The sequence below is a fragment of the Giraffa tippelskirchi genome, chromosome 1 (assembly GCF_054371585.1).
Source record: "Giraffa tippelskirchi isolate mGirTip1 chromosome 1, T2T-mGirTip1v1.2.pri, whole genome shotgun sequence".
NCBI classification, from domain to species: Eukaryota; Metazoa; Chordata; class Mammalia; order Artiodactyla; family Giraffidae; genus Giraffa; species Giraffa tippelskirchi.
Genome location: NC_137275.1, coordinates 197836577 through 197851161, shown reverse-complemented (window position 1 = coordinate 197851161; position 14585 = coordinate 197836577). Strand labels below are relative to the sequence as shown.

General features: G+C 48.8%; 2 protein-coding genes across 31 annotated transcripts in view; one reads left to right on the top strand and one right to left on the bottom strand.

The window, feature by feature from the left end:
* FANCC (FA complementation group C) overlaps positions 1-3129 on the top strand; it is a 303173-nt gene extending 300044 nt beyond the window's left edge. For 15 of the 17 annotated variants that reach the window (XM_081522609.1, XM_081522765.1, XM_081522620.1 and 12 more), the window contains one exon: positions 1316-3129. In XM_081522609.1, the coding sequence (XP_081378735.1) occupies positions 1316-1459 (144 nt within the window). In that variant the 3' untranslated portion in view covers positions 1460-3129. The remainder of the gene's footprint in view (positions 1-1315) is intronic. The other 2 variants (XM_081522735.1, XM_081522745.1) reach the window with 1 other exon arrangement.
* Positions 3130-13251: 10122 nt separating this feature from the next.
* AOPEP (aminopeptidase O (putative)) overlaps positions 13252-14585 on the bottom strand; it is a 406505-nt gene continuing 405171 nt past the window's right edge. For all 14 annotated transcript variants that reach the window (XR_014062841.1, XR_014062843.1, XR_014062842.1 and 11 more), the window contains one exon: positions 13252-14410. Coding sequence is in view for 2 of the 14 variants with exons in the window: in XM_081522504.1 (XP_081378630.1) it covers positions 14396-14410 (15 nt within the window). In the remaining 12 variants the exon portion in view is untranslated. The remainder of the gene's footprint in view (positions 14411-14585) is intronic.

Here is a 14585-nt window from a genome sequence, read left to right as displayed (position 1 = left end):
ATTCTCACCCTTTTTGCTGAACCAAACTCTTAGGAAAATGGCACTTAAGGGTACCAACAACGAAGGCTGTATTTAGCAGAAATGACAGTTCCTGTGTTTCCTGCTTTCCTTAAGAGTCAAGTGTTAAAACCTTTGTTGTTGTTGCTTAGTTGCTAAGTCGTGTCCGACTCTTTGCAACCCCATGGTCGCATACAGCATGCCAGACTTCTCTGTCCACTATCTCTCGGAGTTTGCTCAAATTCATGTCTGTTGAGTCAGTGATGCTATCTAACCATCTTATCTTCTGCCACCCCTTCTCCTTTTGCCTTCAGTATTTCCCAGCATCAAAGTCTTTTCCAATGAGTCTGCTCTTTGCATTAGGTGACCAAAATATTGGAGCTTCAGCATCAGTCATTCCAATGAATATTCTGGGTTGATTTCCTTTAATATTGACTGGTTTAGTCTCCTTGCAGTCTTAGGGACTCTCAAGAATCTTCTCCAGCACCACAATTCAAAAGCATCAATTCTTTGGTGCTCAGTCTTCTTTATGGTCCAACTCATACATCCATACATGTCTACTGGAAAAACCATAGCTTTGATTATACAGACTTTCTATCAGCAAAGTGATGTCTCTGCTTTTGAATATGCTAAGTTTGTCATAACTTTCCTTCCAAGGAATAAGAACCTTTCAATTCACGGTTGCAGTCACCGTCTGCAGTTATTTTGGAGCCCAAGAAAATAAAATCTGTTACTGCTTCCACTTTTTCCCCTATTATTTGCCATGAAGTGATGGGATCGGATGCCATGAGCTTAGCTTTTTAAATATTGAGCTTCAACAAGGCTGTGATCCATGAAGGGGGTTAAAATCTTAGGTGCCTATTAACAAACAGGTGGGCCAGCCGTGAGCCCAAGAATGCCATTTGTAAAGCTGTTTGTGTGAGAACAGGTGGCACTCTCTTTTCAGCATTTTCCAGTTCTCGTATTAGAGTGAGCCTTTTGTAGAAAGTCAAGCAGAGTATGCTCATTTGCCTCTGTTTCTCACAGCAAATAACCCCCAAAGCTTGTGACAGGTGTTCCAAGAAATAAAGCATTTGTCTGTAGCTGTTGTGTGTCAGAGGGGGTGAGCTTTAGGAAATGACTCTGCTCACGAGATGGCCAAGGTTTGAGAATGGTCTTGCTTCTGCTCATCACCTTGAAAACAAACAAGAGCCCTTTGGAGCTGACAGGAATGCAGCTGCCTCTGGGAGACAGGATGGTTATGGTTGGTGCACTGGATAAAGAGACGAGTCTGTCTGCAAAGTATTTTAATTTGTCTTCTTTTCTGTCCTCATTCCAGATGGCTCAGACCGATGCGATAATGAACGAGATTATTGGCTTCCTGGACTATACTTTGTACAGATGGGATCATCTTTGCCTGGAAGCCCATAGGTCGAGAAAACTGGCCAGAGAGCTCCTCACAGAGCTGCGAGAGCAAGCCTAGCCCAGGCAGGTTAACCAATGACTCCACATGATGAAATGATGGGGCCGCTTCTTAACAGCCACAAGTTTGTAGAATGTGTTCCCTCTTCGCGTTGTAAGAATGAGCCATAAACATCTCGGCAAGATCTGGTAGTACATGTTTTACAAAAAATGTCAGGTACTTCAGCCTGAATTCAGTGAGATTTACTCACTAATGACAGGATTGTGGCTTCAGCAGCCCCTGTGCCTGCTCAGCCCGAATGTCAATTAGAGAACCACTAAAGAAAAGCCTGGATGGGAGAAGAGATTTCTATTTCCTTTTTTCCCTACATCAAACCAAGACACACAACTATTATTTGGGTGTTTCAAACTCTTTGGGACAAGAAGCTGGTCATGCACCATTGGTCATTTTAGAAAATACCTTAGCCTTTTTCCACTTTTTTAAGAAGTCCGGTAATTGTCATCAGTATCTCATCTTATCCACCAGGATGCTCTCTTGCTTTCGTAAGACGTTCTTCATCCAGGATAGTGTGGATCCCTCGAGTTTCCCTCCCATGGCCCCTGAGCAGAGCCCACCAAGCCCAGCGGCAAGTAGTGGTGACAGGGGAGCAACACGTCTTAGCAATGAAACGAAGCCAGCTCTGGGGCCTTTTGCTTTACATTCGCTAAGCACTGGCTGTTACTGAAGGAGCTCATGTTACCTCAAAGGTGGCTGACAGAGGAGGGTTCAAGATGTGTTCTGGAAACATTGGAAGAGATTATATGTCAGCTGTCTTGTTAACTAAAATGGGAGTTGGAAATTTCCAATAAAGAATTGGCACATCAACAATATTTATTTCACGTCAATTAAAGACATTTTTCCCTTTTAGGGTTATGCTTTTGCTTTTTTGTGTATTATCTGTTTGTTGAGTGAGTCAAGACTTTCATGTCCACTTGGATTTATGTATTAGTCATCTGTGAATCTGCCTTATTCTTGGCTTCTGTTTGAGGATGAGTAAAGTTTTGTTGTATTAGACATTAAGCTTTTAGAGGAATTACTTGTTTTGGTATATGGATCCACCTGAAGGTCTGGAAAATTCCAAGACCTTTTGACCTGAGCCTTCCGTTTGCGAAATGCTACAGTATGAAAGGTATGCTGTTAAAATACTCTTACCACAAGTGCCATCATCATGTGCTTCTCTAAGAGTTGAGGATGCCTCTCCTGTGCTGATTCTTGCCGGGGAAGCTGCAACCAACTTCAGTGGACATGAAAGAAAAGGCTCAGTTCAGTGGTAGTGAGTCCCCCCTAAACCGAGTGGCCACTGGGAACCAGACCTCCTTGGGGGGGAGGTATGCTTCCACGTGGACATCCATTCACACTGTATTTCACAGCAAATAATAAAAACAGGACAGTTATCTATCTCAGATTGTTTAATCTGCATTTCTGGAAATTTCCCTCCTGACCTTACCTCAGTCTGTCTATAGTATTTCCTAATTCCTTTACAAAGCCTCTAAGTTCTCCTAAGCTTTGGACTTAGATCAAAGAGGACAGAGCCCAAAACTATAAGGAAAAAATGTATTAAATGGCCACCCTTAATACAGAGGTTATGTTATTCATCAGGACTTCATGATGTTTGTAGAATTTGCTAGCTTTTAAAATCTGTAATTTGCTTTATAGTTTGTCAGTCTAAATAAAAGTCACATGGCACCTAATTTTGTATTAAGTAGTACAATTTTTCTCAGAAAAAAAAATTCTCTCTACTCCCCAATTATGGAAGCTTCAGGTTTCTCAAAACCTAGATAGGTCTGCCCCTAGAAAAGACCAATTATAATTTATCTCTAGGCCTAGGAAACTTGCCACTGGATATCTAAAAACTGCTGAGGAGAGTGGGTGTAGGGTAGGCAAGTCAGCAGCAGCTGCTAAAACAAAATGAGATGCATCATAATATAGACACTTTTTTCCCTTTAAGCCATACTTAAATATTACCACTGAGTGTAAGCTGAATTGATGTACACGTTGTGCCCCACCCCCCTCTCAATTTCTGAAACGAGAATGCATCTGACAGAGCACAGCCCACCCTCCTGCTCACTCTGGTGTTTCAGACTCACAGCCCTCTCGCTCCACCCTCCCCGGCTCCCTGGGCATTGGGAAGGAGGGACTCCACCTGCGGCTCCACTCATCCTCAGAGCACATCCCCATGGCTCTCTCAGGCTCTGGCTGACCCCAACTTTACTTCAGACAGCTTGCATTGGGCTCTCTGGACAATCACTCTGCTTCCTGACGTGGGGTACCAGGGGGCTCCTGTCATGTCCACAAGGCACCTGAGACCACAGAGGGCATGTGGGGACGAGCCCCTGCCCGGGCTGTCCGGGGTGCCAGTTCCATCTTCTATACCTGGCCCCGTTCTCACTGCTGGGACAAAGGTACCAGACAAGATGAGAGGGGACAGCAGAAAGCCACATCTTCCGTCGAAGTGGAGGAGTGAAGAACAGGGATTGGAAGAGGATCCGGACCTGAGCAGTGGGCAGAAATTCAAGGCAAATTGATACCGAGCCTGTCCCTGTTACGCAGAGGGGCCTACTGTTTGCACAGTAAGAACAAACCTGAGGAATGTTCTACCTTATTCAACAAGGAATCCAAACTGTGCTCTCCAGGGAGGAAGATAATGAACTTGACTGCACCGCTGTCCTTGCCTTTCTCTTCCTCTGCCAGCCCATCACCACCCCACCCACAGCCAGTGGTGCTGGTGATGATTTCCTTCCTCTGCCTGACACTGGATTTGACATGGATTTCGTGCATTTTGTCAAACAATCCTGTTATTAATCATCACCAAACCATCTCATTCCTAAAGAACTAAATTTAAAGCAAAATAAATGTGTGTCTTAAAGCCTTCTTCTAAGATCCAGGTCCACAGTTTGTTTATAGCATGGGTCCAAATCATCTCCCTCATACACGGACTGATAATAACAAAGGAAGGTTGTAATGTAGGACTTCCTTTTTCCCCAATCCTTGATATAATTGTGCTAGTGAACCGTACTTGGTGTTTGGGGTAGGAAACGTGCATGCTTGGATACTGAGTTTCATACTTCTTAGATCTTCTATAGAAGTAGAAGTTCTCTTAAATCAGTGTTGAAAATCTCAACCTCTGGTTTTTCTCACAATATGATGAATCCATGTGCATCAAGTTAGGATTCTTGTTGCAAGCAACAGAAACAGACACGATGTTGAAAGCAAAAGGGAAGTGATCCCAAGAGTACTTAAAAGCCCACAGAGGACTTCCCTGGTGGTCCAGTGGTTGAGAGTCCACCTGCCAATGCAGGAGACACGAGTTTGATCCCTGGTCTGGGAGGATTCCACATGCTTCAGGGCAACAGAACCCACAAGCTACAACTACTGAGCTCACGGCCCACAGCTGCTGAAGCCCAAATGCCCTAGAGCCTGTGCTTGGCAACAAGAGAAGCCACCGCAATGAGAAGCCCGTGCAGCAAAACTAGAGAGTAGACCCTGCTATCCATAACTAGAGAAACACACGTACAGCAACCATGACCCAGCCAAAAATAAATTAAAAAAAAAAAAGCCCACAGAACTGTTGAGCAGAGAAGGCTTAGCTCTAGTCAGCCAGCAGCAGTGCCCAAAACCCAGGTTCAGAGTGGCCAGGTGAGGAAATTCCTGCCACTGAATTCTGCAATTCAGGACCCTTGTATTAACAGTTTGTCCAGCAGGCTCTGCTGCCTTCAGCAAGGAGACAGGCCCCTGCACCGCACTCTTTGAAGGGCTGGCCAGAGTCCCAGCTGCTGCACCTGTCTAGAGAAGCCCAGGTCCCCCACACGCTCTTAGGCTGCAAGAGGAGCTGGGGAAGGTGTCCAGCTGGTTTCACTTCTGTGACATTATTGGATGCCACCGACTGCATCCCCCATAGATTGGAGGGAGTCAGAACCTCGGCAGCTAAAGAGAATGACAAATGTCTACACACACTGTCTACTCTAAGACTCTTCTAGAGCATCGTGGAAGGATGAGTGCCATGAAACAGCCTAATACTAGCAGAAGATGGAGGAGGTCCCTTGGCAGAAAGCTGGTTTGCAGGCATCTGAGGCGGGGGTCATCAGTGTGGCATCATTAACCCTGGCGACCCAGCAAGTCTCTGCAGTGAGGGCTTTATCCCACCCTCTCTGAACTAGGTGCCAGCCCAGAGACGACAACTGAAACGGTCCACACATTGCCAAATTGAGAACCACTGCTCTAACTGGTAGTTCTTTCCTTCCAGAAAGACATCCTGAAATAGAAACACAACAACTGCCTTAGAGATATAAATTAGACTTAATAGAATCCTAATAGGAGAACTAGGTGTCCTGACTCCAAAATTCTTATGGAAAAATAAACATTTTTAAGAAAAGCCAAGAAACGGGGCTTTCCTGGCAGTCCAGTGGTTAAGACTTCCCCTTCCAATGCAGAGGGTGTGGGTTCAATCCTTGGCTGGGGAGCTAGGATCCCACATGCCTCTCGGCCAAAACACCAAAACGAAAGTTACAGTCAAGAAAATCCTGAAAGTGAAATGTTATATGCAGTATAATGACAAGCATGCATGTTGGCCCATGATCTTAAAGCCCAAGTCTCCACAACAGGTTGGTGGGACCTGAAAGAGGGACCCTGTGGGGACTGTCCCTGTCAGAGTCACAAGTGCCCTCCCTGGGGCTCCAGCCAGCTGTTCTCAGGCCTGCTACACCAATCTAGGCAGCATCAGCCTGGGCACTCATTCTGCCACTGAGTCTCTCTCCTCCCTGACAGCTTCCCTCGGCTGGTGGAACATTCCAGGGCCTTCCTCTGTCTGAGGGGGCTGAGCCCTGCCCAACCCCTGACCTCCACTCGGCAGGCACCCTGGGCTCCATCCTTAGGTCTCCACCCCGTGGCCCCTCACTCTGCTAGCCTTTCACAAGCCACCTCTGTGCAGAGGGGCTATACCCTCCCCAGACCACAGACTTGAATACCCACGGCCCACCAGCTATTTCCACTGGGCGGTCAGCAACAATGTCAAACTAACATGGGCTGATTCCACCAGCCCACCCCGCACCAAAACCACAGTCTCCTCAAGTCAGTCAATGGTGGCTCCAACTTTCCAGGGACTCAGGCCCAATTCTGTAAGCATTCTGCCCTCCTCTCCTCTCACCCCCATGTCTGCGTCACAAGGACGTCCCTGTATCTGATGGCTCCTTGCTCCTTGTCCCCCTCTGAGACACCAATATCACCTACTCTCCCTGCTCCCACCCTCACCCACCTGCAGAGTTTCAGCGATCCTTTCTAACTGCCTTCACGTCACACCCCCGTTCAGAGCATGGTAAAACCCAACATTCTTAAAACAGCGTTCAAGGCCCTACACAGAATGGACCCCAGGTAATCTATTTATATACTTGACCATCTTCAATACAAGTGCCTGGAATAGTTGCAGGTATACCATGGGTACCTGACAAATATTTGTTGAATTAGTCTAAGGATTTATGATCCGCTGGATTAAAGAAAAAGCAAGAGAATTCCAAAAACTTCAGCTTCATTGACTGTGCTAAAGCCTTTGACTGTGTGGATCACAACAAAGTGTGGAAAATTCTTAGAGAGATGGGAGTACTAGACCACCTTACATGTCTCCTGAGAAACCTGTAAGCAGGACAAGAAGCAAAAGTTAGAACCAGACATGAAACAACGGACTGCTTCAAAATTGGGAAAGGAGTACGTCAAGGCTGTATATTGTCACCCTGCTTATTTAACTTCTATGCAGAGTACATCATGTGAAATGTTGGGCTGGATGACTCACAAGTTAGAATCAAGATTGCCAGGAGAAATATCAACAACCTCACATATGCAGATGATACCATCCAAATGGCAGAAAGCGAAGAGGAACTAAAGAGCCTCTTGATGAGGGTGAAAGAAGAGAGTAAAAAAGCTGGCTTAAAACTCAACATTCAAAAAACTAAGATCATGGCATCCCGTCCCATCACTTTATGGCAAACAGAAGGGGAAACGATGGTAACAGTGGCAGATTTTATCTCTTTGGGCTCTAAAATCACTGCAGACGGTGACTGCAGCCATGAACTTAAAAGATGCTTGGTTCTTGGAAGGAAAGTTATTCCACTCATATGAAGTACCTAGAATAGTCAAATTCGGAGAGAAAGAAAATAGAACAGTGGGTGCCATGGGCTGTGGGGACAAAATGGAAGGTTATTGTTTCATAGATGAGTCTCACTTTGGGGTGATAAAAAAGTTCTGGAGGTGGATGGATGGTGATGGGCACACAATGACATGAATGTCCCTAATGCCACTGAAATGTACATTTGAAAATGGTTAAAATGATAAATTTCACATATATGTTACTGCAGTAAAACATTAAATAAAAAAATTTTAAATTATATATCCGTTTATCTAGTAACAAGAAGCCAGTTCTTCAGAGCTGCCTCGCCCCACTTCAGGTTGCATGGACCCACCGTGAGCAAGTCCAGAAATTATCCCACAGATGCACTGCTGCCTGTGTATATGCGGAATGCCCAGGGCAGGAAACAACTCACAGCTTCCTCGGTAGAGGGCTGGTTAAATAAACCAACCATCAAAGCGTAGCACCTGACTTTACAGTTGATGCAAGGCCCTGTTATCAGGGCTTTACGTAAATTAATTCATGTAATTCTCACGACCACCTAACAATGTTGTCCATGGCCTATAGATAAGGAAACTGAAGTCCAGAAGGTTACACAGGTGATATAGAGCAGGGCTGGGATCTGAATAAACGGACCTAAGGAGACGACTCAGCCACGTGATATTCAGATGTCGCAGCCGTGGAAAGACCCATGTACACTCTGCTCCACACATGCATAAGCCGGGGGTCTGCACGTGTGCCGTGAGAGTGCCTGCTCCATCTCTGCCATCACTCTGCTCACAGTGATGGCCTTGGAGGAGGAGCTGGTCAAGAAGTGGAACAGTGCTTGCTCTTTGTTTACATACTGTTTATATTTGTTTGCACATCTGATGTATGCAAAAAGAATTTACAATCATCAATATGTAAAGGAACGTTCGTTCTAAGAGAGGCTCACTGTTAAATGATGCTGCAAAGGAAAGGAGGCCTCCATGCCCACCTGTAACTCAGAGAGAAGACCTCTGCTCTCCAGCTCTGGCACCCCTGCTCACCCACCAGCTCGGTGTCATCTTCAGACCTTATTTACAAATAAAGAGTTTTCTAGAAAGAGGTACCCTGACCTAGAGGCAAGGTGGCCTGAGGACCGGGGACTTGGTCCCCCCAGTTGGGGCAGTTTGTGGGCCGTGACATCAACTTCCTTGATGTCAGTCTGTCTATCTGCCCAGCTTCCGTGATCACTAATAACCACTCTCCTGCTCTACAAAATGCCTCCTCAGTCCCCAGCTGCAATGAAGCCACAATTTCTGCAGTTCTTTCTTCCTTGACATAATCACTTAATTTATTAAACAGCTAAAAATCATAAAGCTACAATTCCTTTAAGTTATGTCTTTGCTTTATAACTCAACATAAATACACCCTTGTGCCTGTACCATCCCATGGGCAAACACTAAAATTGGCTTCTATCAAAATTGCTGATTTATCCCCCTAATTCACATTTTCTTGAGCCTCCCTCCTTAGGCGGAACTGATGTCTAAGTCCCAGGAGAGGTAAATCTTCCAGTAAGAACATGAAAACCTGAGGTATCAGTCCTGCCTTTCCAATCTAACCAAGAGTGTCCTCGCCGGTCTTAAACACATTTCCACTTCCAAGGTTTGTCCTGCCGGACCTCATGTGACAAGCGCGGCCTATTAGATTGGAAAAGAACTTTCTGAACTTGAGACTCTAAGCAGTGTGGTCAGGCAGGCGGTTTCAGCACCTCCCACTCCACCCCACAAGCAAGAACACCTTCTGTGCTGGGCCTGCTGTGGTGGAACCATTGCCAAAGGCTTGGGCTGGAGGAAGTTAAAGGCAGAAGGAGTACAAAGAAAGCTTAAGAAAACAGAAACCACAGCGTGGACCCAATCCCTTCTGCTTCCCAGACAAAGCCACAGAGGAGCTATTTGGAAAGTGGTGCGAGGCTCCCCTGCAGGGCAGAGCTTTGCCCTCCAAGGTGGGCATCCCACAAGGGAGCCCTGGCCACCCCATCAGCTGCCCAGATAAGGCCAGGGGCCTAGGCAGTGCTACTGGAGGCTGAGGACAGTCCCTGGAGCAGTTCGGCCCAATTCAGTCCTTGGGGCTGAGAAAGCAAACCCCTGAACTTATTTTATCTGAAACGACACTTTGAAGGGACCAGATTAGTTTTATGGGAGCGGTCTGGAGAAGAGGAAAACATGCGGTCAGAGGCCTTTATCTGCATTTTTGCACTCTGACTTGTATTCCCAAACACGCACATGCCGACAGACAAGCATGGGTTTCCGGCACCATCACCAGCCGCCTTTCTCAGGTCCAACGAGCAGGCTTTTTGGCTGGTCCTCGCACCAGGGGCAGGTCTGTTCTGCTCCGATGCTCCAATGCCAGCATGCCTGGATGCCCACCCGTCGTCCAGGCAGAACGCTAGTCCTGGGAACCACTGGGGACATTTGTAGTTTATGGTAACTTCCTTCCGCCCCTAGGCTTAGCTGACAGCCTCCTCTTTTTCTCACACCCTCCAGTCATTGGACTGGAACAGAAATACCTCATTAGCCGATCAATCTCCCAGACAGCACCAAAGAGTGGGAAAAGATCTATAAAACCTCACCCATGAATAGCCCCAGCCAGCTTTTCCTCCCTTCCACCTTATAAACTCCCAGGGCCCAGCCAGGGAGGGCGAGGTCATTGTCCCTGGAACAGTGGCCTAGGGGCTTGAGTGCTCTCCTCATTGAGCTTGGCCTCTGGGCACTGCCCTGGGAGGTCCAGGCAGCCCTTTAAAGCCCCAGGCGTCTCCAGCCCCAACCTCGGGCCAAGGAGGCTCCAGGTGGTCAGGCTTGGGCTCAGCACTGTCCTGGCACCTTGTACGGCATCTTTGCCCTGCACAGAGGGCCCCCCCACCTCTCTCTGCACCCCGAGGTGGTCCAGTCCAAGGTGCCCTGGGGAAACGATGCTGCAATGTACCATCTAACACTTGTTACCTGTTGGCAAAGCGCCAGAGGAAGAATTCCTCCCTCCAACCCCCAACTTCTTGGGAATGGGGTGTGGTGAGCTTTCCACCTGAGGGAAGGCACAGGCTTGGGACACCCAGGGTTCTGTTTGGCAGGAGCTGCTGGGACACCGTGCTCCTTGCAGAGCGGGTTGGACTTGCTGAAGTTCTGGGCAGATTCCTTCTCACACGCCTCATCCTCCCACCCAGCTGGCTACATCTATAGAATGAGGTGGCTGGCCTGGAGCTTAAGGCACTAAGAAAAACCAGCTCTTCGTGAGGAGCCACTCAGCTTCTGCCTTCCAGCTGTCCGGAGGGTTACTGCTGCCCTTGTTGAGGCCGGCTGTGGCCGAGGCAATCTGGTGCAAGCAGACTGCCCTGCAGAGCGGCCCAGCCACCTCAACGGCACTGCCCAGGGCTTTGCCAAGTGCCTGTGGGGTCAGGCCAGTTGCAGAACCTTTCTTTTAGAGGTCTTCTCTCCACTGAAAGCCATGGGTTAAGGTTAGGAACAAGGTTTGCTATTTCTGGTTACTGACCTTGGGGCACCAGGTTCTGCCTAATGTGACATTTCTGTACCTTGTTTGGGATGGAGACTACTATTGCCATGTTTTGATGTGGAATTCCAAAGTAAGTGCTTTGAAACTCTTTTTAATACTAAAATAGAGCCCAAAAGGGAGACCTGAACCTCTTCTCTTGACTTCTTCCCTGTCTCCTCTCCCACCCCTGGGTCCTGCATGGGTCCCACCGGAGTCCCCAGTCCTGGGTCCAGGCCCAGGGGCGGTGAAGAGGCCAACTGGGTGGCTAGGGAGGGCAAGGGGCTCTCCAGGCCAGCCAAGGGGTGACAGCCAGGCCTGGGCCAGGGTGCAGTCCCCCATGTGGGGCCTCAAGGAACAGGTCAACATGTGGGAAGCTGAGGCAAGAGCTTGGATCCTGTGCTGGGGGGGGGGAACACCTCCATTTCAGGACAGTCACTTGGCAATTAACCCCTTAACTTGCTCAGAGAACAAGACCACCTCTCCTCACTGGTTTAACCAGCTCTCGAACCAGCTGTCGCCTCAGCACGGTTCTGGACCGAGGGCAATGATAACGGGGCGAGCGGTCCAGTCCAGACTCCACTGCTGAGAAGTCCACAACCGACCCACGCCAACTACAGAAGGGGCTAGGGCTTCCTTGCTTCCCCAGACCAGGGCATTGATGAAGCCTCCTGCTGGGTGTCCCCCTCTGGGCGGAGGTGTCCCCTGATTGGTGACCATGCTGGTTCCTAATGGCTCATTTCCTCATCTCAGCCGGAGGGCAGAGCTCATTCCACCCTGTCTGCTCACCCTGGGAATGTGATTGGAAACGCCGATGCTGGAAACATACCGTTCCTGGGGTAGCAAAGATCAGAAACTGCGGCTAAATAAGTTGAGTGACTCCCAGGCGGGTGAGTCCTGGGGACTTGCCCATGGGAACGTAACTGTAGCAGATTCCAGTTTAGTGCTCACCTGGCCCCACCCAGGCCCATCCCGACAGCAAACTTGGTTCCTAAGGCAGGCTCTCACGTCTTGACTGAATGACAAAACCGTGTGTCCCTGAGAATTTATTACCAAAGGGACAATCTACATCCTGAGACCAACTGCGGGGAGAACCCCGAGCCAGGGCGTGGTGGTGGTTTAGTCGCTCAGTCGTGTCCGACTCTTCGCAACCCTACGGACTGCAGCACGCCAGGCTTCCCTGTCCTTCACTATCTCCCAGAGTTTGCTCAAACTCATGTCCATTGAGTCAATGATGACATCCAACCATCTCATCCTGTCGTCCCCTTCTCCTCCTGCCTTCTATCTTTCCCAGCATCAGGGTCTTTCTAATGAGTTAACTTTTCGCATAGGGGGCCAAAGTATTGGAGCTTCAGCTTCGGGGTGAAGCCAGGTGGACGCACATTCAAATCCCGCCTGTCACTATGTGATCTTGGGGATCCCACTGTGCAGGCCTGACCCACAGGAGGATTCGGGAAGGGCAGGCTCCCATACCCTTGTCTCCCCAAGACCACCAACTTCTGTGCCTGGGGCTCCTGGGTCCTCTGCGAACACTCACGCCTGGACCGAGGCATCCCTCCCAAGGTGCTCGGGTCCTGCTGATAAAGCAGCCTGTCCTAGGACCTGCTCGTTACCACAGGGAACTATTTTCACAACATGAACCATGTAAGAATGCAGAGTGTTAGTTCCACAACCTGTTTCCTAGCTGACTGGTGGCCACTCTGGAGCCCAGCAGTCCCAGCCAGGCTCTGGCCTCTCAGGAGGTGTAGGGGGAACTTGGACAACCATCCCAGGAGCTCCGAAGACGAGAACACCAGTGCGGTTGGAGGGCCACCCCCCCTCCCCGCCCCCACCAAAGGCCCGTGCCCATAGGTGCAAAGGCAAACTACCCACAGCCATGGCTGGCGAGGCTGTCGCTCACCATGGGTCTGAGGGCCCCTCCTGCTGGCCGTACCTGTGCTCTGGACCACAGGGGCAAGGGGACCCGTTGTCTGGTGCAAAACTACTTGTGTGGCAGCTCAGCTGTGCCTCAGTGGTTTCTAAAGACAAAAACGTGGTAAAACAAGACCAAACCACAAGGCTGATTGGCCGACTGCAGCCAGACACCGGCTGTGCCCCGGGCTTGCTGCTCTGCCTCTCAGAAGGCCAATACACACCAACCAGGGGGAGAGTCATTTATTTCACGTTTTCACAAGTAACAGCATTTTGACACTTATTCATATTTAAAAATCAGATTTTTATTATACCAACATGGTAAACAAAGCACACAGAAGCAACATATGCAAAGCACATGTAAAGAGCAAAGAACCAACCCCCAGGAAACTTTCTAAAATGATAGTCACTGTTACGTAATTCTGAAGGTCAGGAGCTTCTAATGAAGGGCTGTGTTGAGCTGCCCATCGCCCCCAGGCTGGCTCGAGGTGCCACTGGTGCAGGCGGGGGGTCCACTCCCGCTCAGCTGAGCCTCACGCCATCCATCACGTGCCTACACCAACCACTGTGGCTTCTGGGGTGTTTTAAGGCCACCCTTCCCTTTGGGCAATCCCGGGAAGCTTAGTTTCTATTCTTAACACCAAACATTTGTGGGAAAGAGCAACACCATCACCACAGGTTCCCATGGAGTCTGACGGTGCCTTTATCAGTTGCAGGAGGCACACGTTCCCCTCCTCCCCCAGAATATCAGCACCACTTTCAACAGTAGAGGAACCAGGGAGGTGAGAAAAGAAGGAGACAAGACTGTAGACACTACACCCTTTTCTCTTTTTTTTAAGTATTAAACTCAGAAGTAAACAAGAAGAAAAAAAAAACTATGAATCCATTATATTATCAACAAATCTTAACAAATCTTATCCTGCACTTCTACCAAAAGTTACTAAAACTTTGGAAAACCTAAATAATGGACATATCAATCAATGTAATTCTGTGGAGGTGGGCAACAGCCCCTTGGGCCTAGTAGACAAGCACTGGCTTTCTGGGAGTGCAGAAATGCAGACCCACACGCTGAGGGATGGGTGGAGAAGGTGCAGTGGGTTTTCCCATGTGCCTCAGGGATCTTCTGTGTTTGGGTGGAAGAACTGACTTGAACTCAAAGGGGAGGGGAGACTCAATAAACATTCAGGATCTTGAGGTGGTTCATCCAGGATGGGCACGAAGGCGTCACACGGCCCCATGGAGACTGCTGATGAGGGTGCACCTCTTGACACAAGCTCTGCGGTGAGGCCCTTTGGGGAGGTCACCCCACAAGGCGCAGGAGGCCACCGACTGCCGGCTTCAGCAGCCCCACCGCTCTTCCTTTGATGTCCAGGGTCCATGCAAGCCTGGGCCCACCAGGGCTACAAGCAGATGTATGAAAAGGATTCTCACTGTGATCTTTCCTGCAAAGGAAACAGCAATAAAGTTTACTGCCGGGTCACAACATAGGAATTCTTGTAAACAAGTAACCTTTGCTCTCAGCTTTGGAGAGAGGACCATGAGCGGAGGACAGGGAGAGACCAGGGTGCATCTCACAGCCCCGAGAATGGGCTTTACAGCTGCACCGTGTGCCATCTG